General features: G+C 45.2%; 1 protein-coding gene and 1 long non-coding RNA gene across 2 annotated transcripts in view; one reads left to right on the top strand and one right to left on the bottom strand.

Moving 5' to 3' along the window:
- Nucleotides 1-19,610, top strand: part of TSPAN7 (tetraspanin 7) — an 84,286-nt gene extending 64,676 nt beyond the window's left edge. The window contains exons 2-8 of the mRNA XM_008633029.2: nucleotides 1,405-1,593; nucleotides 3,753-3,827; nucleotides 5,321-5,416; nucleotides 7,190-7,345; nucleotides 11,502-11,585; nucleotides 18,127-18,199; nucleotides 18,483-19,610. Coding sequence (XP_008631251.1) covers nucleotides 1,405-1,593; nucleotides 3,753-3,827; nucleotides 5,321-5,416; nucleotides 7,190-7,345; nucleotides 11,502-11,585; nucleotides 18,127-18,195 — 669 coding nt within the window. The 3' untranslated portion in view covers nucleotides 18,196-18,199; nucleotides 18,483-19,610. The remainder of the gene's footprint in view (nucleotides 1-1,404; nucleotides 1,594-3,752; nucleotides 3,828-5,320; nucleotides 5,417-7,189; nucleotides 7,346-11,501; nucleotides 11,586-18,126; nucleotides 18,200-18,482) is intronic.
- LOC108446553 lies at nucleotides 19,315-25,787 on the bottom strand. The gene is made up of 2 exons (XR_001861762.1): nucleotides 25,405-25,787; nucleotides 19,315-22,397 (listed from the first exon to the last, which is right to left on the bottom strand). It is a non-coding gene; the product is annotated as an uncharacterized LOC108446553 (long non-coding RNA).
- Nucleotides 25,788-26,382: the final 595 nt, after the last annotated feature.

Genomic DNA, 26,382 nt, shown 5'->3' with positions numbered 1-26,382 from the left:
TCTGGCCATGTCCCTCCTGCTTTTAAAGAAAAACCTAAAAACCAAACCAGAGACCAGTGCATTCATTGTTCCCTAGCCTGTGTGATGGGAGATAGTGATAAAATGTGTGTCTTGGAAATAAGGAAATGAGGCTTGCCTTGGGGTGGAGGTAGGCATTAGTCATAACACTGCTTGTGCTCTGCTAAATAAAGGTCATGAAAAGGTTTGTAGGGAAGTCTTATGGTTTTTCCTCCTCACAAGCAAATTCCAGCCAGCACTGCTGCAACCCGAGGTGCATCTTCAGTGTGTCTTTGGGGAAACATCCCATCCCCTCCGCACTGTGCCAAGCTTGCTAGGGGCTTAGACCTCCCAGCAAACTCAGGGATTTCCTTAAATCCCTGTAAATCAGAGCTCTATTAAGAAGCAGAAGGGGTATAAACCACCAAGAGGCTTTCCTCCTTTTTTCCAAAGCCTGTGTGTGCCATAAATTGAATAGCACCACCCCCCCCCGAGACGTGGGGAAACCAAACTCTTAAAATGCATAGTAAAGGGTTAGTAATTGTTTCAAACAGCCAACTAAAAATGCTTTTTATTGCAAGGCTTGAGCTCTCTTTCATATGTGAAGCTGCTTGTTCATTTTGGCAGTGAAGGCTGCTTTTATGCCTCCCTGGGGACAGTGGTAAAACTTTCAGCAGCTCAGGCACAGAAACCAGCCCTTTGTGGAACTGGAGGCGAGAAACCAAAAGTTGTTCTGCAGATTTCCCAGTCTCCTGCAGCTTGCTTTCAGATTTTGCTGATTAATCCACTTTTGTTTGGGAGAAGGAGAGGTGAAGATGGTGCTGTGCAGTGAGGGGACCAGACTTGGCGAGGGCATTTGATGTCTATGAGTTGGGAGGCTCCTCAGTGATTTTTTCTGACATTCAGCTGTTGGGTGCAAGAGCAAGGAATCAGCGCTTATCACACAGTTGCACTGAAAGATGGACAAGAGCTGGATTTATTCTTATTGCCACTGTGAGCAGGAGAACAGAAGTCTCTGCTAATTCTGTCCCAAAGTGGCAGCAGAAATGCCAACACCAGCCGAGGCTGATCAAGGGGAGCAGGGGACGCTCAGACAGAGGGACATGTGGAGCTGGCCATGTGTCTCAGCGGGCTGCAGGAGCAGAGAGCTGTTCCTGCAGGTGATACACTGCATCCTCCCTTGGCAGTGATCGGTCTTAGATGTTTGTCCTTCAATGGCAGCCTTAATGTACCACCTCCAGGTGCTGGAATTTAATTTTGTCTGTCCATCCCTCTGGAGTTGGTAGAAGTCCTAAGGCTTCCTTCTGCCAGCAGCACAGCCCCAACGAATCCCTTCAGGATCCCTGCGTGCTGCCTTTGGATGCCTTCCCCAGTGGCTCCTGACACGTCTCTCCCCTTGCTTTGCAGATCACCGGCGTTATCCTGCTCGCAGTCGGCGTCTGGGGCAAGCTCACCCTCGGCACCTACATCTCCCTCATTGCTGAGAACTCCACCAATGCCCCCTACGTGCTCATCGGGACGGGCACCACCATCATCGTCTTCGGCCTCTTCGGCTGCTTTGCCACTTGTCGTGGCAGCCCATGGATGCTGAAGCTGGTGAGCAAACCCAAGTGCCTTAGAAGGTTTCGTCAGTGAACTGGGATTCCCACCCCCCCACCTGAGAGATGCTGATGTAGCTTTTTAGGCACACAAGTTAGATTTTATTAATCTGTATGTTCAACATGTGGGCCTTTTGGACAAAGGGGGGAAAAAACCCCTTTGAAAAATCCAGTTTTTGATTGACTATGACTGAATTTTGCTACCACATGGCACACAGGCCCAAGTGTTTGGAGCAGGGTGGAATGCTGCTGAATTGCTCTGTGAGTCGCCCTACAATCATTCTGCTTTTCTGTGGGCCAGATCATAAGTATATTTACAATCTTAAAGATGCCCAAAGCATCATAAATGTGAAACTCTCACAAACTGTATTTTAAGAGGTCAGTTCAATACCCTGATGTGAAATTACAGAAAGAATAGTTGGTACCTCATAAAAGCACACCAGCCTTTCTTTTTCTCCTAACATTCACTAGGATAGAACAATTCAACCCAAGAAGCAGAGCACTGGGTAGTATGTTTGGCCTTATCTCAAAAGCATCAGGGGCTCAAGGTGCACTGAGCAGAGGTAAAGCTGTCGTCCCCCAGTCCACTTTAACCTCTCTCTATATGAGTTTCTCTGTTCTGAGTTTTCCAGCCTACCTTAAAATTCAAAATAACCACAGGTTTAAAAAACTTACATGATAAACTGTGTTTCCAGGCATATTTAGGAGCAAAATCCTGCATGTGGAATAATTTGAAGGGTGAAAATAGCACTTGTGAAGCACTGAAGTAGTGAGAAAGGGCTTGACAGTACAACGCATCTCCTGCTACAGTATTTTGGGACTGATTTTCTAAGGAGATGGGATGATTTTTCTCCAGTTTAAACTGCATTTTAAAAAAGAAAAGACATCTTAAAGAGAGTTAATTTCTTCAAATGGTGGCAGGGAGGAGAAGGGCAGAGACAGCAGCTGCAGTTCCATCAGCTGGTGGCCAGCTGGCAAGTACCTCACTGCTGTCCCTTGCTGGTGATGTGCTGCTGGGGCATGTGTAGAGGCTTGCTGGAGTCACTGCAGTCCAGATGGGAAAGGGATAAAGGTGAACAATGATATAAATCCATAGGAAATCAGGCTCTGCTGGTTGCTCCGTAAGTCATGTAACTTTCTTAAAGCTATGTCACTAACATAGCTTGTGCTGTTCCAAGCAGGTGGGTTTATTTTTATTGTACATGTAAGAAATATTTCTAAACTTCTTTTCTCTCCTGAACAGACAGTGATATGACAGCTGCATTAATTGGACATTTTTTTTTCTAGTTCTGCCTTCACTGTTGTCCTCCTTTCCCCAATAACCTTTCATTGAAGCTACATTTCCCTTTCTCCACTAAATCCTGCTAGGTGTGAATTTAATTTAAAAGGTTTCCTTTCTTGATTAACTGTTTCTTAGCAGGTGGAGTAAAAAGGTAATTTTTCCTCCAAAAGATTAAGCCCCAACTTCAAATTTTACCATTCCACTTTGCATTTTTTCTTTACCGTCTTTATTTCTGCTTAAATATATTTTTAATAGTTGGTGAGTGCCTACACTGAAAGCACTGTTTTCAAGGTTTATTTAGCTCCTGATCCAAATGCTGCACCTAAAGCCAAACTTGGGCCTTGGCTCAGCAAGGTATTTGGAGCATATGTCTAGTGTTACCGTGAGAATATTTCCAGTGAAGGCAGTGTTTCAGTTCATTCATTGGAGAAACTTCAGGAATCAGGCAGCAAATCCCAACCTGGCAGTGAGATAGATAAACACAAACCAAAACACCCAGGGAAGCCTATTCAGCTTAGCAGAGCACCATACAAACATGAAGGGTCTGTTTGTATTCCTTTTTGCAAGATCAAAACCTGAGTGACTTGGATTCATCTCTGGCATGTGAGTGTGTTTTAATTTATATAAGAATGCTAAGAAACATGGGAACAGAAATGTCAGAAAAGCCTGTAATTAAGCAATATGTATCAGTTGTGAGTTGTATAAACACATGTGTTACATTCAGGTCATAACCTGTGTATCTCCTCCAAAAGACCTTTGGTTTCTTAACATCTTTGAAGGGTGCCTAGAGGGGAAAGCTACATTTTATGGGATAATATCTGTGCTGAGACAAAAGCCTATCATGCTCTGACTTCTCTTGCCTCCTGCCTTTTCAGTATGCCATGTTCTTGTCCCTGGTGTTCCTGGCTGAGCTAGTGGCTGGCATTTCAGGGTTTGTCTTTCGCCACGAGGTAGGTGGAAATGTGCTGAGTTTGCATCTGGCAGTGCCTCCCTGGGCAGGAGCTGCTGAGAAGTTCCCTGGAGCGTGGAGAATGTGCGGGGCGCTGAGCTCGGCAGCTCCAGCACATCTCCAGGGATGTGGCTGATGTGCAACAATAGCTTGTACAGCTCTTAAAAACTGATGCCATTCCAAATGAAGGGATGTAGCCAAAGCTCTTGCCTTCAGCTGCCTGATGATTTACTCTGGAGTTATCAGGTTTTGTGTGTCCACCATGTAAGATCTTCTTTATTCTTTTACATATGCTGAGGGCTGCAAAATAGATTAAATGCTTTTCTTAAACACAGCTTTTTCTGCCAGGCAAGTGCTGGTTTATATAAGGCAGAGACCACTTCTGCAACAGACCAGACTTGCTGTTTTGTAAATCTTTTTCTTTTTTGGGGGGGACGGGGGAGAAGAGGGGGCTGGGGAGGGAGTGGGATGGGATTTCATTTCTATCTTGAGAATAAGGAGAGATTAGAAGTAGAGTGAGTTAGGAAACTGGGACAGGAAGAAGCTTTAAAAAAGCATGATGGTCTAGCTCTGTAGTAGCACTTCTGCTTTATCCACTGTAATCAGGTCTATCTCTGGCCTTAAGTCCATGGACCTACATGCCACTGGTGCTGAACCAGAACAACCCCAGAGACCCTGCTTGTCTCGTCTCTTTGTATTAACTGGTTTTCAAGTCTCCTCTTTTGACATGTTTCCATTGCTGTGGAGTTTTCTGGTGTTCACCCTTGCAAGTGGTGTATTGTTTTTAATGTGGTCCTGAGGTGCCTGTCCACCTGCTGAGGATTCCCATTTCATCCCACCTAACCTGCAGCCCCAATGTCAGACTGCTCCCTGTCGGGAGAAGCAGTCTCTTGTGAAGGCCACAGCCACACGGGTTGCCCACATCATCTGCTTCCCAGCCCCTTTCCCACCCAGTCCAAGTGCCATTCCCAATGATGTGCCTGACATTTTCCAGCTGAAAGACCTCTTGTTCCTTACCCAAATCCCTTTGGTGCTGGGGATGCCTGGTCAGGGGATTCATGTCTTCCTGTAGTGCCACTGGCTTGTGTCCCCAGGGTGTTTGCACAAGCTTTGGCTTGCACCTGGCATCCATGAGTAGGGAGAAGCATACAGTCTCCTTCAGACTTAGTGCTGGAACAAAGTGTTTGGGGGAAAAAGCATAAAATGATATCTTTCTGATAGGTTAAGTAATTTTATGGGATTTTTTTGAAGTGGCTAGTTTGCTGGGGTTATCTCAGTTATCTGGTAGACCCCACTGGAGAAATGGCATGAATGACTCCTGACAGTTAAAAGGGAGCTCTACCAGCTCTAACAATACCCTTAAAAACAACTCAGAAGGGCTAGTTTGCATGTGTTGTTAGGAAATTTGGTTAGCATTTGCTTCCTGCAAAAAGTGCTTCAGATGCTGTGCTTCTTGTTGTTCACCTAGGCTGGTTTTTTTCCTCACCCTCACAGATCAAGGACACTTTCCTTAGGACATACACTGAAGCAATCCAGAATTACAACAAAAATGATGAGCGGAGCCATGCAGTGGATAACGTACAGGAAAGTGTAAGTCTCAAACTGGATACCAAAAATTAGTCAACAGAGAAAGCACACATTCAGATTTGATCCCAGAACACAAAGTTTGGATGGCTCAATCTGAAAGCTGTATTTTGCAAGTAAAATTAGAAGCTGGCAAAACTGGTCTAAAGGAAAAGTATTTCAGATTAAATGCTTGCCCAAGATGCCTAAGTTTTAGTGAAAAAGCTGTCTGATAAAGGCAGGGCCTGTCCCACTGGCTCATTGTTGGTCCCAGATCTTGAATAAGGTTTAGGGGGCAGTTCTATTCCTAAAGAACACACCTTGTTCCTAAGCAAATTTGCCAATAAGATTATGAAATATTTTAAATTTGAGTTGGATGAGACAGGGCTTCATAATCTTGTATCCTGTATCACTGATAAAAACTGCAGCAGTTCTCTTCACAAGTACAGTGGGAGGCTGGCAAGGAAGACCTAGTGAGTTAAGAGTAAAACTGGATGTATTATCCCCAGAGGAAAATGGAGTGGAAAAATGTGCTGCTGAGGTTGGCAGTGAAAGCTGTTCTGAAGGGATGGAGTAGGAGCTTGGTGGAAGAGCCTTTCTGACCCTTGGGGGGTGGTAACAGGGCAGTGGGGGGTTGCTTTGCCTTCCAGCAGGGCACAGAGCAGCAGCAAATGCCACAGCATGGCCAAACCAGCTGGGGATGCCATCCATGAGAGACCAAGTCCAGCAACTACTGCACAGAGCGATAAAATTCATATTTAAATTCCCACTGGAAGCTGTACCATAGCAAGAAGCTATTCCTTCAGCTTGCAATACATTCTGTGAGCCAATTTGCTTTCCATATGATTGTAACTCGATGAATGGCTGAAATGTCAGTGTAATTGTATTGATGACTTCTAGACCTTTAGAAACTACAGCTGTTATGTTGGACCCTACAGCATGGTTGAAACTGTACTTTTAACCAGGTTTCTCCCGGCCAGCAGATTACTGCAGCACTCTACACTGAGTACATTCTGCTGTCAGATTGTCTGTTTGCATATGTTAACCTGTATTTTAAATTTCTGCTTTCTTGCAGTTGACCAATCTAAATAGATCTGAGTCGTTTTTCAGTGTTTCTGTTGTAGCAAAATGTTCATTTCATTCATAGCTCTGTTTTTACAGGAACTGCATTTATAAGCCCTTTCCATGCAGAAAATTCAGCACATGCTCCATATTTTTGAGTCTCTGTCTTCTAGCTTAGAATCTAAATCAGAACATCCTTCCCAATTTAGGGTTTTCTAGCTGAATTCCTAGATACACCCTGGGAACATATGGTCTCTTTCTATTCACAGCTCAGTGAATTGTCCTAGAAATTATTTTGGCAAGTTAGAGAGGCTTCACCTTATTGATTTGTACTAGTTTGAATCTGTATGTGTTACACGTAATTCTGTGTAATGCTTTGAGGTCTTGAATTTAGAGTCATCTTTAATCAAACAAATAAGTAAAGAAAACAAAAAATCCAACAGACCCTCAACTAAAAAAGATGGGTTTGTGGCTGAACCTTTGTCAAATGTTACAAATAATAGTTCTGATCATAAAATACCCTCTTTTTAGCAGGTCATCTGCTCCCATATTCTGTAAATTACATCCCTGATACTTTCATAATTAATGGGGCAGGGGTGGTATCTGCTTTTCCAAACTTGAGATGCCCTGTCTTTATTTTGATTATAAGCTTATAAAGTGGCCCATGATGATTCTGTACTAGTTTTAATTCTGTTTTGTTTGTTTGTGTGTTTTAAACCTGCTTCTTATCCCTCCTAGCTGAGCTGCTGTGGCATTCAGAGCTACACCAACTGGAGCACCAGCCCTTACTTCTTCAAGCACGGCATCCCTACAAGCTGTTGCATGAACTCCAGTGACTGTAACACTCAGGATCTGCGCAACATGACCGTGGCTGCCACTAAAGTAAACCAGAAGGTACCAGTAACATTGTGCCAGAGGCAGGTGTGACACCATCCAGCATCCCAGCCAGTGGGGTGTATGGCTGCTTGCAGTTGCATTTCATTTCAAATGGTTGGTTGATAATGTGCAAATAAGGCTGGAGTGGTGGTAAGGATGGGCTTGGTCCTGCACTTGCTTCATACTCTTTAAGCTGGCCTTTCTCAAAACCCAGTCTGAGTTGCAGCAGTTCTGAGAAAGCACAGGTGATTGACAGCAAATGTTGTGGTTGTTTGGGTACATTTATTGTGAGTTAAAATCTTTGAATATGTTGGGCTGCAAGCACAGCACGGCCAAAGTGACCCTTTCCCTGGGGTCGCCTGAAGGAGCAGGTTGGGAAGACAGAGATAAGGTTGAGAAGGAAAGTTGGGAGAAAAGGAAGAAAATGAACAACTGGAGACTAAAAAGACAGAAAACACTAAGAAAGGGAAGAATAAAGAGAAAATAATGCAGCATCTGTGCATTAGACACTGTGCTGAATAAGTGCAACTCAGGTTATTGTTTCAAGTGCTAGTGCATCATCAATTCTTTCTTTCTCACTTGAGATTTGTAAGAGAGGGAACAGTTTATTGGTACAAGGAATGATACTGTGGCCAAATCACCATTCTAAGTTACAGCATAGCTTAGTCAGATTTAAGGATTATTTTCTTTTCTGTTTTTATTTTCAGAGATCTATTTAAAAATAAATAGAAGTCCTGAGTAAGCAGGAAAGTGATGGAAATGCCTCTGTCTCTTCTGTTCCTGTCTTTTTCACCTCAGTCACCTGTGGCTCAGAAGGTTGGACTGGTGGCTGAGCACAGCCTGAAACATCTTTGAAAACCAGTCAAGTAGACAACATTTTCTGGCATGTATTGTAAAAGGGATACTAGAGGATTATTTTCCACTAAGCCTTTCTTTTTTTTGCAATGTTTTAATGGGAGCCACTTGTTGCAGACATGTGGAATGTTGGTGGTGTCCACTGGTTGAGTAACTCACACTCACCACCAGCAGAGTAACCTTGCATGAGTACAGAGGATGAGCCACTCTGTTCATCTGCTCATTGTGAATTTGTACTAACTTGATGTTTTTGTAGAAGTGGAAGGAAGGGGAGAGGCAGGGCAGGGCGGATCTAGGGCATGTGCAGTACAGCCAGCACCCAGTGCAGCAGGCTGCCTCCTGGGCAGCCCACCCTGAGGCCCTGCTTCTGCCCCTCTTCCCAGCAGGAAAGATTGCTGGTGTGACTGCTGTTCCAGCAGCAGGTCCCACCTTTGCAGTTCGGGACAGTCACGCACTCTGAACCTTTCCTGGCTGTGTAACCATTTAGGTACTATTTGCATTCCCAGCACCAATCTTGTGTTTCCCCCAAGTGCCAGGCTTGCTCTGTGTGCACAGAGAAATCCCTGTCCACTTTTGAGCTCCTCACGACACAGGATGCCTGCTGAATAGTAGGAAGCGACTGAGGGATGGGTGTGTGCTAGTCCAGGGCTAGTAACACACTTCCAGCCGTTCTTGCTCCTTGCTTTCCTGTCAAATGCACAAATCACCTGACAGAAAAGGACTGCTGATTCCTCAGGAAACAGTTGAAGTAATTACTTGATTTAATTACCTAGAGGAAATTTGGATGTTTGGAAGTTCATATGGTTTTGTCTCATTTTCTGACAGCCATTGGTAACCAAAAGTTGCAGATTTCTGTTCAGCAGTTGTGAGATCTTGGAGTTGTCCCAGACATTTGAGCAAAGTGAGATGCTTCTGAAAGGCACATGGGAATAAAAAGCAAGCAGGAGGAAATGTTGTTTGGCCCTATCCATTCACTTCAGACAGGTAGCAAACATCCTTGCCTCTGACCCACGCCCCTTGCTCATCTTGGAAACAGGCCCTTTGCTCTCTATGTGTCGGAGAAAAACGAAAATATGTATTGCCTGTGTTGTGGAAGACCCTTCTCTCCATGCCTGTGGACAAGTATATTTGGATTACATCTTTTGGTGGATCTTTCAAAACTATCAGTAAGACGAGTTCTCTATGAGCTAATCAAATTACTAGCAGTTTCTGAGGACTAATAATGAATTAACCAAAGAGGATTTAACTAATTATATAATTACAGGACTAAAAGACAGCATTCCTGGATTTTCTTTGCCAATTCTGACCCTAACTTGCTTAGTGACCTTGGGTTAATTATTTAGGCTCTCTGTTTCTTCATCTCAGATGGCACTAATACCTAACTTTAAGAACTGTCATTAGAATTAGCTAATTAATGTTCATCTAGTGCTTTTAATCACAGTTCTTTACCAAGAAACCTCAAGAACTATTTCTCTCTAAAATCTTAAGAAAGGAACAGATGCATGGAGTCAAGAAAGATCAGATCCTTGGAAACTGTCCCTTCTGTGCTCTGGATCTCTGGATCAGCACCCAGAGGTGCTCACACAGTGCTTCACACACTTCTGTCCTGTAATGCAGCTCGTGCTGTCCATGCACAGTTAGGATTGAGCAATTAAGCCATATGTAAACAATGTACTTCAGTAAACAGATTATTGTGCTTGGGAAAACAGTCTTCAAGTGAGGAGAGTGATCAAAACTCTCCCACTGCATGTTTTGTTGAAAAGATCTTGATCTCCCTCCAATTACCACCGTGCTTCGGTGTTGCATCTCTTGAAGGCTCTTCAGCAGAATAGATTTCAGAAGATCAGGGAGAGCATTAAACCATGTCAGACAGAATGAAAATACTGCTTGAGAAATCCAATCTCATTGCATAACACGTAAGACGCGCAAACTATAGTTGCTTGATGGATTAAATAAGCAAGCTTGAAGCAGACTTACTGTACACTGTGGTAAAACATAGTTAAGGTCAATATGTACACTTAAACATTTCTGAAATGAATCACAGCTGTGCTGGTCCTCAGCTGCTAGTAAGTTCAGCACTTCATTACCCTCAGGATTAAATGTCTTCTGATGTTATAAAAGAAGTAAAAGAAATGGTACAATTTATTTCATGAATTGCCTGTCTCTAATAAAGGACACTGTTTGTCCTTCTTGCTGCTATTTTTTACAAGCAGCTGATGCTCTGAGGTCATGAAGAGTTCCTACAGTGCTTGCAGAATGAGGGGTGTGTGGATGTAGGTGAAATGTGGAGACCCTTCTCTCTTATGGGACAGGAGTCCAAACTGGGAAAGGCAACTCACTGTTATTTCTGAGTTCCAGCTTCTGATAAAGTGGATAAAGTTATAATGTATAAAATTCCTCAGGACTGGACTTAAGCCAGAGTGTTGGTCATTTGAGGAAGGTGGCAAAAGGGGCTGAGCAGTGACTTTGGATTGTGGGGACAGATGGGTTAATAATGAAAGAAAAAATAGATGCCATCTTTTTTTCTTTCTTCACATATCAAGTCACTTGTTTAGATTAATTTAGGCACCACAAACTAGGAAAGATAATTTCAAATGCATTTTTGAGGGGTCAAATAGATGAGAGGAGAAACTTGGCAAACATTATTGTACTGAGGGGGAAGCTCTCAAAAAGTCTATCCAAGAGAAGGGCAGATATTGTAGATGAAGCCTCTGGCCCAAGTCTGGGTTGTGAATTGAGGCCTGAGGAAGCAAGTCAGCAGAGAGGAAACTCAGTTTGGGGAGCAGGACAGGGAATTTTATGTCCAAGGGCAAATGAACCAAGAAAATTCATACAAAACCCTTGATAACTTTGTTACATGGTTTAAAGTTACATGCTGCCTGGTGTCCTTTGATGGGTAAAGGCAAGCAGAATGCCTCAAGGGACACTTTATTAAATATCTGGAGTATTAGGAAATCACCATCATTTATTCATTTTTGACATCTGTATTGTATTATAACATTGGTGTATTGTTACTAGTTTGGTTTCAGGTCAAAACTATATTGTTTTTTAACTGACTTTATTTAAAAAGAGACATAAAAATGAATGCAACATCACATTTAGCTTTTAAAAGTAATGAAATGCATTTGTTTCTAAAAGGAACTGTTTTTGCCACCACTCCACATCATTCACACAGAATTGCTATTTAAAAAAAAAAGGTGACATTGTTGGAAATTACAGCAGAAATATTGTCTAGCCAGAGTTCATTCTAAATGAGAAATTTCTATGTATGCATTCATAGCAGGGAAGGTCAGTACAAGGAATGATGTTTGTTTTCTAGGGCTGCTATGACTTGGTGACCAGTTTTATGGAGACAAATATGGGAATCATAGCTGGAGTGGCTTTTGGGATTGCATTCTCACAGGTAAGTGCATAAACACTCCCCTTCCCCCCTTCTCTTTTCCCCTCTTTTTCTTTACCTGAACTTCAAGGAAGGAAGAATTATGGAAAGAGACTGAACTCAGCATGCTCATTAGTCCTGAGGTCATGTGTTCATTGATTTTCTTTTTTCAACTTAAATGAAGTTTCTCCTTGGGAATATCAGTTACGGTTGAGCTAATGACTAGCTCAAGGAAAACAACTTGTCCCTCCACTGGGTCAAACAGAGGTTAACCCAATAAAACATTGGCTTAAATGGAGCATAAACAGCTAAGAAGACAAATAGCTTATCCATTGTTTGGGTAGGCTTCTATCTTCTAAGTACTCTTATTTGTTCTTAGAGGACTCAAGAATTGAAACAATTGCACCTTCAGGCCTCCCCATCCTGGACCTGGAGCCTGGAAGGGACACTTTGTGACCAATTTTATTTATTTTCCCTTTAATTCTGAACACTGAGAAATGTTAAGTCTACCAAAATCAGATTATTAAACCAACTCCTTGTCTGCACCAAAAGGAGTGTGGCACAAGAGCAACAAGAGGAGAGCTAAGAAGGAGTTTTCTGCCCCATGATATTCAAGCTGCCTTTATGTAGACAGGAACAGGGGAAAGAATAGGCCTGGTCAGATTGCTCTGATCAAGAAGGGGAAGGAAAACACCTCCATCTTTCAGCAAGATGCTCCTTTATACCAGTCACTTCATGTGTGACAGCAAGGACTCTACTGGAAACATGCACAAATGAGAGGGAAATACGGACAATTCAAAACTGTCCCCAGGCCGTGTGGAAAATGGCCGGCCCCCCACATCCTCTCCATCAACATATGCACAACCTGCAGGAGCCCTAAAATTGTCTGGGCTCAGACTGGCAGACTGCCCTGCCTTGGGCATATCTGGAAGCCTGATGCCTTGTAGCCAAGGTGTTGGATGTGAGGAGCCTGTGGTTTGGGCTGCCAACCAGTTTCATGTGGGTGGAAATGTTGGTTCATCACAACACCAGCTGCCCAGAGCACGTGCCTGCATGTTGGGTTTTTGGGATCCAGAAAAGGTAAACAATTGGGAATTGTTCTTGCATGAACGAGGGGAGGTCAGGTTTTTTTGTTAATAGGCTATTTTAGCTCGTGTTGAACGATTACAGCATTGATACTCTTCTCCAGCCTTGATAATGGCTTGATTACTGCTATAGGACTCCAAGCTGGGTTTCAGTTTGGGTTCTAGATATCCAGAAGGCTGTAAAGCATCTTTTAAAATGCCTTGTGTAAAGCTATCCAAGGGAAAAATGAGATGAATAGAATTGTAAAATATGCTGCTGGGGGAAAAAGTCAGGACCAACACTGCCTGAAAGCCTTTAATGGGTGTTTCATGGCAGGCTGCAGGCAGCACAGGCTGCAAGGCACTTTGTCCCTGTGACTGAGGGAAAAATGAGATGTGTTTTGATGTGGTGTTGGCATCTCACCCAGCTGGTGGCACCATGAGCCCTGCTGCCAGGTGGGGATGTCACTCTCCAGCACAGGCACTGGGGTCTGGCACTGTGAGGACATACCCAGCTGCCTGGGGTTTTAGCAAACACGTCAAAAGGAGAAGAGAAAGGCTGCAGAGGAGAAAAATGCAGCTCTCCCAGGCTGTGAAGAATAGGTGGCCAGTTGTAAATTTACTGCTTAATCTGTTTTTCTGGGCCCAATTAGGGGCAGTGTTTACAAATTGATTTCAGGTTAGCGTGGCTGGCAGTAATGCCAGGCAGGGCTCCAGCTGTAGGCGAGTTTTCGCTGTTCCTATTGAGAGGTTTAATCTAAATAAAAGACAAATTAAATCATGTTGCTCTTCTACAGTAAAGCATGCTCAAGGGCCTTTCCTTCACATGATTTGTTAGGTGTTGAGTAGCACGGGGAATGTGCTGATACCCAGAAATAGGGAAGGTTGATGTAATGGCACTGCAAATCTTACAGGCCTGGCACAGACCTCCCCATCAAAGTCAAGAGTTTTTATAAAAAACACTGTTTTGCTGACCTTGTCTGCTCTCCTTCTCGGGTTTGAAATAATATCAATAAAATAAATTTTGATTGGTTTTGGACTTGGATGCCAATGGTGACTTCCAGCTGGAATAATTTCAGTTTAGCAGGTGCTCTTCAGAGCAGAGAAATGGTTGCTGTGTTGTGCCCAACAGAGAATAAAACTATGCAACTGCATAGATGATGGAGAGCTGTGCCTAGAAAAAAATACAGTGCAGGCATTGGCTTAAGGAATGCAAGAGACACTGGAGGGGTTTACAGATTGTGAGTAGGGGAGACTCAGTGCAGTGTTAAGGCCACATTATTCCCTTTGTGCTCAAGGACTGGAAATCAGGTGCTCTCCACATGCTCCAAACAAGTTGTTGGGCATATACAGTTCCCATCATTCCAAGATACATTCCCAGGCAGCCATGGACCCTCTCTACTGTGAAACATCCACCTGCCCTCTTTACTGTCAGCATTAATGTGAGTGGCTCTGCCTGAACGTGGACGCAGTTCTGGTGCAGACATCACCCACCTTGTCTGCTACAACTCCTCCCTGAGCACAGGCAGGCAGGCTGGGACTTGCTCAGGGGTTAGGGAGTGGGATCCACATCAAGATCCAGTATGTGACTTGAAATCTGGTCTAAGACCGGATTGTTTCTAAAGACTGAGCAGCATGGATTCAGTGTGAAGGTAGGCCCTGTGACAGAGGCACACCATGGCACAGGAGGCTGACTCAAGTAAGTGACATGTGGCATAGAAAATTCTCTCTTCTAAAATAGAGCCAGAGAACCTACATGCTTGGAGATTTGCATTTTGAGAATATGGGAAGGTATTGAGCTAAAAAATTATTCCTGATGAATGGAAACCACCCCCCCCAGCTGTAGCTTACCTGATGTGCTGATGAATTCCAAGTTACTTTGACACATTTCTATTTATAGAAATTCTCCTAAAGAATGAAAAATGGTGATGACACCAAGACCCAAAATAAAATAGAAATTCAAATTGCAATTCATTTTCTTTCTCTTCAGTACAATAAGGTGTGACAAATATGTCATTTAGAACAGCTTCCAGTCAGTGGTAACTCCTACAGAATAACTGTATTAAAAAGCCAGCTATTACGTGTACAGTAGGGATAAGACTGCTAGGAAATTGCTGTGGGTGGTTTTCAGCGGTCAGAACTAAGATGTGCCTGAGATTACTCCTAGAAACCATGGAGAGATGAAGAAATTTACTGTATTCTGCTTGCTGGAATGAGCTGTGGCCAACAGGATGGTAGTATAGGAGACACACCTGAGGGGCGTGGGTTTCCCAGTTGTCTAAACCAAAGAATTTGTCAGCATTTTCAAGCCTCCTCTTGCAACACCAGGGTATGGAAAACTCTATTCTTTCCATAAAATAGCTCAGAAGACCAAGATAATCTTAGGAAAAAAGGGAAGAAAAGAAAAAAGTGAGAGAGAACACAAATGCAGAACCAAGTCTGGCATTTAGCACTCAAAAATCAAGACAGTAAAATAAAATAAATGGATAAGTGGATAAAAGTTGAGATGGGGCATTTGAGAGGCAATGGGGGCACAGGGAAATGAATGCAGCTCCCAGCAGCAGTTTCTTTGTGGGAATCCTTTAATGCCAATTCTTCTGGTCTTTCAAAGGAGCTGCGGGAACCTGGTGCACAATAGGATAAGGGGCTTCCTCCTGCCTGAAGAGCAGAGGAGGCAAGTGATGGAACAAATGCAGAGAGCAAGGCAGGGTGGAGAGTGCTCATTTGTGCTGCACAATCTGGGAGCCTCCAGCCTGACTTAAATGCAGAGGGCTGTAGTTATGCCTGTAATGAAAGAGCACCATGAAGAAACTTCAGCAACTCAGTACAATATTGCCTCTTCTTGGCTCCAGGAGGCACAGTGCTCTCGTGGTTAAATGTGGAAGTCCACACATCGAAAAAACCACATGTTTTTATATGCGTTCAAAGTATTTCTAGAATAGTTATTACAGTTCTGCTATGTCCTGGTAATACTTAGAAATGCTGAATAAAATGTGTATGTAAGGGCTTGATATGCATGCCATTGTTTTTGAAATACAAAGCTAAATATTAGGTCACTATAACCACTTAAATGCCTAAACCAGCCTAAGATCAGAGCCAAGAATCACTAAGTGGGCCAAAGATCATAAGGATACATTCATGAGTAATCTGCCATTTGTCTTAGGAGTGAGTTGAGTAAAACAAAACATTGTTACATGCCTGCAGATGCCACAAAATTCAGACACACTGATTCTTAGAGTTGCAGGCTGCCCAGGACAGAAGAATCCCTAATTGAAGGTAGCAAGGGAAGTCTGCTCCAGCTGAATGGGGAAAGAAAAGCCTGTGGCTTCCTATTTGTACAGACTACAGCATCTTTCCCCTTGTGAACCTGATAGAAGCAGCAGATTGTGGTTGAGAAGAACAGTGGCCGTAATCTGGGTGCTTGTGATGGGGAAAAATAAACAAACAACTTCAATGTACTTATATTCTTGGCCATTTTAGGATGAGAGAGGAATTTATTAGGGTCTGGGCTGGAATTTGGTCAGGGAAAAGAATTTGGATGAAATACAGTGTGAAGTTCATCTTAGTGAAAAATGCAGTAAGGCAGAGAAGTAACTTCTGAGCCCAGCCAAGGAAGGTGAGGAAAGACTGGGAGTCACCACAAGCACAGCAAAGCGACAGTGAGGAGGTGGGACAGGGCCACCCAGAGGCACTCACTCTGTTTGGCCTGTCAAGAGCATGGAGAAGTACATACCACTGTCCAAAACAGAAATCTCGTTCTCCAAAATTGAACTGAGCTAAAGAAACAGTGCATCAGTCAGCTGCAGGAGTGTCATGTAACCTGTAGCATGTGGTTGGTTTTCAGCAACATCTTCAGCAACTGATTAAATCATCATTAAATCAGGGACAGGAGTATTTAAGCATGGAATCCAAAGCCCAGCTAGACAATGCTGGCATCCTCATTGTTGCTGGTCCATTTCCTGCCTTAACACCTGCCTAGAGAAGTTGAGTAGAAAAGGCAACAATATGGCTAAAATGCCTTCTTGGTATCAAGTGAAATTTTCAGAGGAGGGTGTTCAGCACCCACATCTCTTTTGGCAACTGAAAACAGCCCCTGGACCCTTTGGTTTTTATTGGAGGTTGCTCAGGACGTGGTACCTGTGCCCCACGTCTAGTTATAACCAAGGCAGTGTCATCCTTGATGCCAAAATCAGGGGTGCATGTCGGGAACAGGAGGGTTCAGTCTGCTTTTAAATGTGACTCTGTGCCCTTTTGAAATTCTCCAAACAGCTCTGGTGGACACTGAAACAGGAAAAGGAGCAAATTTCTGGCGAAAGAAATGTGGCCTGACAAGGACTGTGACATCTCAGAGGCAGGAAACAGTTTATCCAAATTTGAGTTACCCTGGCTTGGCCTTGCTCTGGGCTTGCCCAAATCAAGCAGTTGCCTGGTACACAGGATGTGTATTTTGATGATGATTGTGGTAACAGGGAGCACTGCCTGGTCTAGGGGAAGGGCCACACAATCCCAAGGAATGAAATAGGAGGAGCCAGTTTGGATGAGCAGCCAGCCAGTCATACCTGGGCGCACTCTGCAGGCTCTGAGGAGACTCTGCTGCTGCCAAAAGGTTGTGATCCCCCTCGCCATGTGTTCTGCCCGCAGCAGCAGGAGACAGGCAGAGATGGTGTGTGTGGGCTCAGCCAGAGGCACAGTGACAGCCCGTGCTGGGAGCCAGGTCCAGGGAAGCCTTGTCCATCACCAGACACAACCTTATGGCCTCATCTCCTTAGCCAGGGATGAGCTGTAACAGTCTGGATATGCTCAGGAGTTAATTAATTGACCAACCCCAATGAGAAAAGCAAGTTTGAATTATTTACAGCATATTAACACTGTTGGCACACACAGGAAGCACTAAGAAACTGCAGTAGACAAAACATTGAAAAGACTGAGTGCTTATTGACGAGCAGAAGCGTGGGATCTGTTTTCAATAATCTGAGTGACAGCCAAGGGAATAGTGAATGACTTTTTTAAAATTTATTTCCAGATTTATCGCACTCATTTCTACAGTGCTGCATCGCTTGTAGAGGAAGCATAACCACTCTGGGACACCAGGAAGCTTTTCCCTGGCACAGTGATAAAGAAGTTAAAGGCACCAGCTCTCAGGGCTGATGGGTGTTGGTGAGGGACCCAGGTGGAGCTTGCGAATGAAACACAGCCTGTAACATGCTGATACCCCCAGCAGTTTATTCATCCACATCTGGCTTGGCCAGGCATTGACAATGGGATTGAAAAATACCAAAAAGTCATGCTGCCTGTCAAATAAATGATAAAAATCAAGAGGAAGATCTGACAAAGAAAGATGAGAGATTTTAATGCTGTTTTTTTGATTAGAGCGGTCATTAAAATAGGGCATAAATACAGTGTGCATAATAACTCCAGAACAAGAAATCCTTGTTTACGAATGCTTTGCACTGATGTAATTTAACTGAAATTCTGTTCTGTCTCTCTCTTGTCTGGAACAGTTGATCGGGATGCTGCTGGCATGCTGTCTGTCCCGGTTTATTACTGCTAACCAGTACGAGATGGTGTAACAAGGTGAGCTTTTCCCGTTTTCCAGGTGGTAAAGCTACAAAAGCCTTGGTATGTTGTGGCTGCGCTGCTTCTGCTGAAGACAGCGAGCAAGTTTTACATTCTGAGCATGTTCATTGAGAATTAAGCCTTTCCGTGGGCTTCTTTGTGCTGTGAGTGCCGTGCTTAACTTGGAAATTGAGGACTTTCATAAAGTCCTTTTTTTCAGTTTGCTCCACATTATTGCTTTAAAAGGCAGGCTGCTGGCATATTTTTTTTTTTTTTTTTTTCCATCCTCCCCTCTCTCCAGTCTTTCAAGAAGTGTGGAGTCCAGAGCCTGTGTGAAGACCAGGAGCTGCAGAATTGGAGAAAGACTGACATGAATGTTCTAGCACACACTGTCTCTCGCACGCACGCACGCACACCCCCACGAGCAAGCCCGTGTGCGCGCACACTCGCACCCCACCTCCCGAACTGTCCCATGCGTAGTGTCCCATTCTGTGAAGTTCCACGGTGCCACCGAGAGCGGCCGGGTCCCCTCGGCCTCCAGAGCCAGACCCCACCCCCGCGGCTCGGCGTAGGAAGGCACCGCCTGTATGTTCTTGGTCACACAGTAGTTGCATCGTAAGTTAACAAAGGTAACTCATTAACAGCATTGATCGGGCTGTGCATGTAGTGACTGGAGGGCATAATTAGCCTTTCACCATGGTTAATAAGTGTTGCACACATTCATATAAACCGGTATATGAAATATATATTCTTTTGGTTTTATCTTAATTTCTCATTTTGTTTATTGCTTTACTAAGGTTTCCATCCTTTCCCCCTTCCCTGCGCCTGTCCCCCTTTCCCCAAAAACAAAGGAATCAGTAACATAACATACAGATACTTGAAAATGATGTTAAAATGTTGTGCTTGAAGGGAACTGTTATTCCTGATGTTCTTCTACATCTTTGATTCTTACTCAGTGTTGTATGCCTAGTGCGTATCCCGGTAGGCTTTGTCTAGTGCATTTTGCCTCGGAACCTGATCCTGTGTAATACTGTTATTAAGCTGTGTTGTTGCTTACTGTGAAGGCAGAAATTTTTGCTCTCTTTATTTTTATTACGTAGCTATGAACTAATTGAACTGTGCTGTACTGCGGCCTTCATACTTTTTTCCTGTTCTTTCTTCTTTTCCTTTCTTTTTGCATTGAGGTTGCAGCCACCAAATACATTGTTGAATCAAATCGAAATAAAGACACAGACACAAAAAAAAAAAAAAATCACAAAAAAAACCAGGCATATGAAATATTTTTGGGGGAAAGCAAAAGTTTAAAACCTTTTTAAAAAAAAAATAGGACTTTTTTAATAATGCCTCTGTCTAGCATGCCAACGAGAATGCATTGATATTGTGAGTATTTGTGATATACGTATTAATAAATGGAACCATTACAGATTTCTAGCTGCTTCCTTCTCATTCTTTAGTTATAAGAAAACTTTTTTTGGGAGGGAGGAAAGTGAAAGTGAGACACCTGCACACAGCCTGGTATGACATGTCTTTACGCATTTTTTAACTAATGTGGTTGTGACAGAAAAATGTTACTACACTGGGAAAGAAGAAAAAAAAAAAAAGAGAAAGAGCTGGAATTGTTTCAAAACTCCAAGAAAAACCTTCCACAGCTGGTTTCACCACGTGACAAATACATACCCTCTGCTTTGCAATTTTTCTTCTTGTTACTGTTAAAAATCGGCAGTGTTTAATTATCCCATCCTTAGTGCTGTGAGTGATTTTGGCATTAAGCATTTCTCTCTTGATTTTGGTGAGAAAGGGGAGAAGAGAGCTTTGGGGTTGAGGGTTGGCTCGTGCAAAGGCAGACACTCATCTCTTTCTCACTTGAGTAAGTGAAATGTCACAGATCTGACAGAAAAACTGGTTTAAACCTGCGAATTTTGGGCCAAGCCCTTAGCTTGGCAGTGTTGACTGAGAGGAGAGAAGTCCTGGACCCTTCTGTTGAGGAGGAGCTGTGCAGCACCTGTGTCCCCACCGCCCATGCAGCTGCTGGAGTCCCAGTCCTTCCTCTGTCTGTCTGTCCATCCATCAGTGCCACCTACCCAGTTACTGCAACCCCCTGCCCAGGAGGGGCTGCCCTGCCTGGTGCCTCCAGCATCAGGTCCTGGTGAACCTCTGACTGGTGCTGGTGTGGTCAGTGCACTCCCACGCACTGCTCTAAAAGGGTTCACAGCCACACGGGCAAAAAGGTGCCAGCATGTCTTAAAAATCCCCGTAGCATCCTCTTCGGCTTTATTCAGAGAGCACTTCCAGAGCAGGAAAGAGAAAAAGAGCTTTGCAAATAGAAGAGGAATTTGGTCCCCAAATTTAAACCTGCCCTCAGTAAAATATCAGCCGTGAGGGAGTGACATCTTTAAAGGTGGAGATGCCAAGACAGGTCCTGCATCTATGCTGGGCAGCCAAGCAGGACTGTGCTGAGGACAAAGCCACTGGGCAGGCCACAGCATTCACATTTGCAGTCTCTTCTGAGGGCTTAAGAACAGTCACAGCCGCTTGCTCGGTTGCTGGGGCTACGCGATGCTGGAGCGATGCCTTTCTCCTGTAGGCACAGGATGTTCACAGAGCGATGTTTTTCCATACCAGAGAGAACTGGCCCACCAGCTGCCCCAGTTTCCTTCCCCTGTTCACTCCCGGGCAGGTCTCCCCTTGCCCCACGGAGGGGAGGGAGGTGGGTGAGGCTGCTGCCTCCTCCTTCAGGAGCCACCAGTGACCCTCCGGAGTGGAAAAGCCCCAGCCTCTCCTCGGTTTTCTTTCTTTTTTTTCCCCCCCCTTTTCATTTTCCTGAAAGAAAGAGCTGTTTGTGCCAAGATCTGTTCCTTTTGAAGATGCTGATGTTGGGTGACAGGTCAGCAGGCCCCCAAACGTGCCTGTCCCCATTCAGTAAGGCATGTGCTCAGCTTTAAGGCGTAAGCGCTGAATCAAGTCCATTCAGCAAAGCCCTTTAGTGCGTGGTCGATTGTTTCCCTCAGCGCAGCACCACTCCTGCTTTTATGGGGTAGGTGTGTTAATTGGGCTCTTGGCAGCTTCCCTGAAGAGGATCCGGCTGGTGAAGGAACTGCCAGGGGCTTCCCTGCCGAAATCCCCCTGGCTCGGGCTGGGACCACACAGGCTGCGCTGGCTGGCACCGCAGCATCCCCTGCTCTGGGTGGAGCATCCCCGCGCTCCCTTCCGTTCCTCCCTCTGGAGGAAGAAGTGGGGGAGTTGAGTAGGAAACGAAGCCGGAGCTGCCGAGAACGGGTCAGTGTCAGCCGGGCACAGATGCGCAGGATTTTCCTTCCAGAGGTGGAGCTGCCACGGGTCTTTGCCTCAGGGGCTGAGGTCCCTCTGCTCCCTCTGGTATGAACTGAATGAGCAGCAGAGGAATCGGGCTCCTGCTGTGCCGGGCTGGCTCTGGCTGCCTGATCCCTCCATGAGCACGTTGTGTTCCATGCAATTACTGAACCAACTGGGCCAAAGAGAGGTGGGCAGGTTTAGGAGTCAAAGCAAATTATGGGGCAACCAGATGAGTCCCAGCAGGGGTGGGAGGAATGGGGCATGGCTGGGGGTCGAGGAGAGTGGGGCATCATAGAATCATTTAGGAGGGTAAAGACCTCTAAGATGAGTCCAACTGTTACCCCAGCACTGCCGAATCCACCAGCAGATGAAGCAGGACTCCGGGAGGAAGAAGAAGGGGCACCACCTTGCTTCGGTCCCAGTGAGCTGCCAGCTTTGTTTGGCTGTAAGGTGGTCCAGCAGCCTTAGCTGATGTGTGTCCTGTCCTGAGCTGCGTCCCAGGACTTGTTTCTGCTGAGGAGGACAGCCCTGAGCCCTGCCAAGAGGACAGTCTGTTGCTGTGAAGGTGATGCTCCACGGTGTCAGCAAGCTATGGCACCTCTGTGGAGGCCTTGCTGGCTGCTGCCATCCTTGGGCGAGCAACTCTGCAGAGGAGACTGGCTTTGCTTACACGAGTTCAGGCTGGTGGAGGACCCAGTGCAGCCCCTAAGATGATTTTGTCTTCTGTGACTCTTCCCTTGACTTTAGTGGCTCATTACTGTTGAAGATAATTTGAAGGCTAGGAAATTAATTTGCTGCCAGCCAAGACCCTTGCATAAAATACCTGACATCCTGCTGGAGGGGAAGGATTGATCAGGATGTCAGACTTCTACCAGAGCTGAGTGAGGGCTGCTTCAGTATGAACCTGTATCATAAAAATAAAAATCCTCATGATTTGACACAAGAAATGACACTTCTCTGTTTTGTAAGTAAAAGTGTTTTGCCCTCCAAACATGTAAAGTATGGTCAGCTTTCTGCAAGCTGTTCTTGCCAGCTTGGCCTGATTTTGATGAAAAAAAGCTGTTGCTTTTGCCTTTTTCTTGTCATTGCACCTGTTCCTGTTGCAACCGGGAAACATTTTATTCAAAAGTCATTTCAGTTTTGTCCAGCATGACTGGAGATATTGGGTATGTGCAAGCTCATTAAAAGCAAGCTGTGCTGAGGCAGCAAGTCCTCACACTCTGGAGTCTGTTCTGCTCCCTGGTAGCTGCAGTGTGGTTATTTTTGGTGTCTGGAGCTGTCTGTAGGTGACACCGAGGACCTATTTTAGATTGTGGTCCTCCTGTGTAATCAATAACTGGGGAGCATACATTACAGACACAAAACATCCAGGCCAGGTTGGCTGGGGCACTCTGCAGCCTCATCCAAGGGGAAGGTGTCCCTGCCCATGGTAGGGGGGGTTGGAACAAGATGATCTTTAAGGTCTCTTCCAAGCCAAATAATTCTGTAATTCTGTGATTCTATCCCCGGTGCACTATGCAACAGTGCAACTCCAAACCTTCCCAAAGCAACTACTAAATCACCTGAATGCTATTTTTTATTCACCATACTTGGCCAAGACTTGCAGAAGCAGTAGATTCCAGGCAACCCCTGGAGGTATTCCCAGAATGCTTTCAAAAAGTGCCAAACGACCAATTTTTTGTTAATCCAGCCCTCTCAAAACCTCTCAGGGCAGTGAGAAAAGTAATTTCTGAAAGCCCTGTCTGTTCTTAAAATGGAGATCATTCAACCATCATTCAATGTTAAAAAACATTAATATTTTTTAAACTGTGATTTCCAGGGGGAAAGACAGCTTTCTGGCTTGCAGAGGGCACGGTTTGTGTGCTTTATCTTCTTGAGAATCAGAAACCATGATGTGAGAGAAGACTGATGCCCCGTAGAACTGCTGGGGTGGGATAGGAGAAGAAAAAAGAGAGAAAAAAAACCAAAAAGCATTTTTCTCCAGTCAGAGGTGTTGGAAATGGGAAGTAGTTCAATCTGATGGTGTGCCTGACAGTAGCTCCAAGGTAAGTAGGCTCAGCAGCCCAGGTCTGCAGCCACAGGGTCTGAGGTCTGGTCTGGAGGGGACTGTTGCCTACCAGGACACCTCTTACATTCCCTGGGTATTTTGTGGGAGTCTGTAGGTGTCAGACTGCTAGAAACTACTGCAGTGCACATCCAGTGAAATTCCTGGCCAGCATCAACCCATGGCACCTCCTGAGGCTTTGCAGGAGCATTTGGACCCTGGCAGTTTCCCACTCTGCCTCTCACAGGCTGACTGTACTTCTGTGGAAGTATTTATAAGTTACTGCTTGCTCAAAAGAACTGAAAGGACTTGGTCAGTGCTTATGTTGATTCTTTGGTACCTTCAGCCCTGTAGTTATTGATATTAAATAAAAGCAAACAAATGATTATCCAGAATTTTCTTCATCCTGGAGTGCAGTGTTACCCAAAGATCAGGGGAATGGGTCTTCCTCCCAAGCATAGGAACTGTTACACTGACCTCATGGGTTATTGCTACTCCTTTTGCCTTCATGCAGTCCTGGTGCTTGCAGGGCCAGGGATTGCCTTGTTCCTGCAGGCAAGGTGGAATTCAGCTCTGTAGGGAACCTGCCTGAGCCTTGTGCATTCGCTCTGCACTGCCAGTGCCAAGGCCTGCCAGAATCAATGCTGTGCCTCGGGGGACTATGGAAAACAGGTCTCCACTTGCTCCATGGAAGCATGAGGCAGCAGGAAGGTGTGAGACCCAGAAAATCCTGGCCTGCACCACAGCAGGCTCGAGCACTGAGCTGAGCATAGACTGGCACAGTCCACTGGTCTTTGTAATGGTGGGGTTTCCTCCCCACACTTATCTGGATAACCTAGCTGTTCCCAGCTTCTTTGGACTATGCATTTTAAGCATTACAATATGAGAGGGAAATCAAAACCCAATCAAAATTATCTCTATGAGACCCATTCAATAAATAGTTATTGGCAATTAACACAGATTTTTTTTATAAAGAAGTAATTAGCCCTCCTGCCCTGAGCATTAATGAATGCTTTTCATTACACCCTAAGGGGTAGTCAACCCGATAATAATCCACTTCAACATGAATGTTGTTATAAAACAACGTTGTTTGACAACAGAGGCAGCAGGACAGTCACAAACAGGAGTCAAGCCTGCTCTGGTGAGCACTGGAGCTGGTTGCTTAAAAATGAAAGATCATTAATAATTTGCTTGGATTGGTGCTATAGACTTGTATTCTTACTCATAAAGGAGATGAAGCAACGGATACAAAAAACAGGGTCTCATTTTTCCCTGGGTGCAAAGCTGAGAAAGCCAATGGAGATGCAGCAGTGCTGGCCACAACCTTGTATTGATGGTGCCTGTAGGGCCTGGCAGGGTGGAACAGGACTCCTCTGTGTGGTTGTCTGGAGGCAGTGATTTTATGGTCTGGAGGTGTCTGGCAGCCAAATGGCAGAGGGCTGTGTGTCTCTGCAGTCTCCACTGCTTAACCCTTTGGCACTACAGGGAATGAACACCAGGCTACAGCACCCCTTCCCCCACGCTCCTGTTTGATTGTTGGCATTTTCTAGTGAGGAGTGTGTTAGTGCAGATGCAAAAATCACATTGAATTCTCAATTCAGTGGCTCTCCTGCTCTGACAGCCCATCACAGCCACCTGGTTCTGCTCAGGGTGGTGAGCACAGCACGGGCAGGGCTCTCTCTCGGAGGAAAGCCCTCACAGACTAAACAGATGAACCAACAATTTCCCTTCCCCTGCCCTGGGAACATCCTTGCTGCTCCCCTCTGACCCCCCTGCAGCCCTTGCTCAGCCCGGGTCTGGTGAGAACCCCAGCTGCCACTGCTTCCTGCAGCCAGCCTACAGAGGCATCCCTGTTACATTTACAAACCTGAGGATTCAGGTGAACAGCTGGATCCTCCCCTCCAAGCTGGGCTGTCAAATCAGGAAGAAGTGGTCCAGGATGATGCTGGGGAGCTTGGTCCCTAGGGCTTTACCCTGTTGAAAGACAGTCGGTAAGGGGAGGTCTAATTAAAGAGGCCAACAGCACATTTGCACGCTGCTGGAAAGATCTTCCTTGCCCACTCTTCCCCCTGCTATTTCACACGTTTTCTGGGGAGCCCATTCTCACTCCAGCCTCTCCTCCTTTGCAGTTATCCCTGTGCTCTCCTGGGAAGCGGGGACAGTCCACCCCGCAGTGCGGATGAGGACTGCTAGGAGATGGTGCCGCAGCCCCTGGGACAACGTGTGACACTGGAGTCAGGGGTGGCAGCCGGCTCTGGAGCCAACCCAGGCTTTAATAGGCAGCTTTGCCAAATGCCTCCGTGGTGGCCACGTCTCGGCTGCTGCTCCAGGCTTCGTGCAGAGAGAGGAACCCCTCGGGTGAGCAGGATTTGTGATGATTGCTCATCCTGCAGTGTGGGGCTGCCCGCAGGCCGTGGGGCGGGATCAGAGCACTGCGTCCCTGGATATGTCAAGGGAATTCAGTCCTGCCAAGGAGCTAAAGCTGCAGGTGTAAGGGTAGGAACAAACAAGGGCAGAAGACTCGACGATCCTTGCGGGTCCCTTCCAGCTCGGAATATTCCATGAAAAAAAAAGAAGGTTATTAGGCAGCGTGGAGGCTGTTGGGATCAGCGCAATGAGCACAGAGCTGCATTAGCCTTGCTTTAGGCAATCTCGATTTTGGCATTTCATAGATTATGGGTGCCTAATTTCACAGCTGTGAACTTCTTTGAGCACACATTTGTTCTGATGTAATTACTTCACTTCAAAAATAAAGTACATGCAGGAAAATATTTTTTTCATGTGGAACAATAACCATCCTCTGAGGACCCCTTAGCAGGGCTGCAATCCCGACATCAGCCCTCAG

This window comes from Corvus brachyrhynchos, unplaced genomic scaffold, assembly GCF_000691975.1.
Source record: "Corvus brachyrhynchos isolate BGI_N302 unplaced genomic scaffold, ASM69197v1 scaffold34, whole genome shotgun sequence".
Taxonomy (NCBI): Eukaryota; Metazoa; Chordata; class Aves; order Passeriformes; family Corvidae; genus Corvus; species Corvus brachyrhynchos.
The sequence above is the reverse complement of the archived record's forward strand: the minus strand, read 5'-3'. Positions and strand labels throughout refer to the sequence as shown.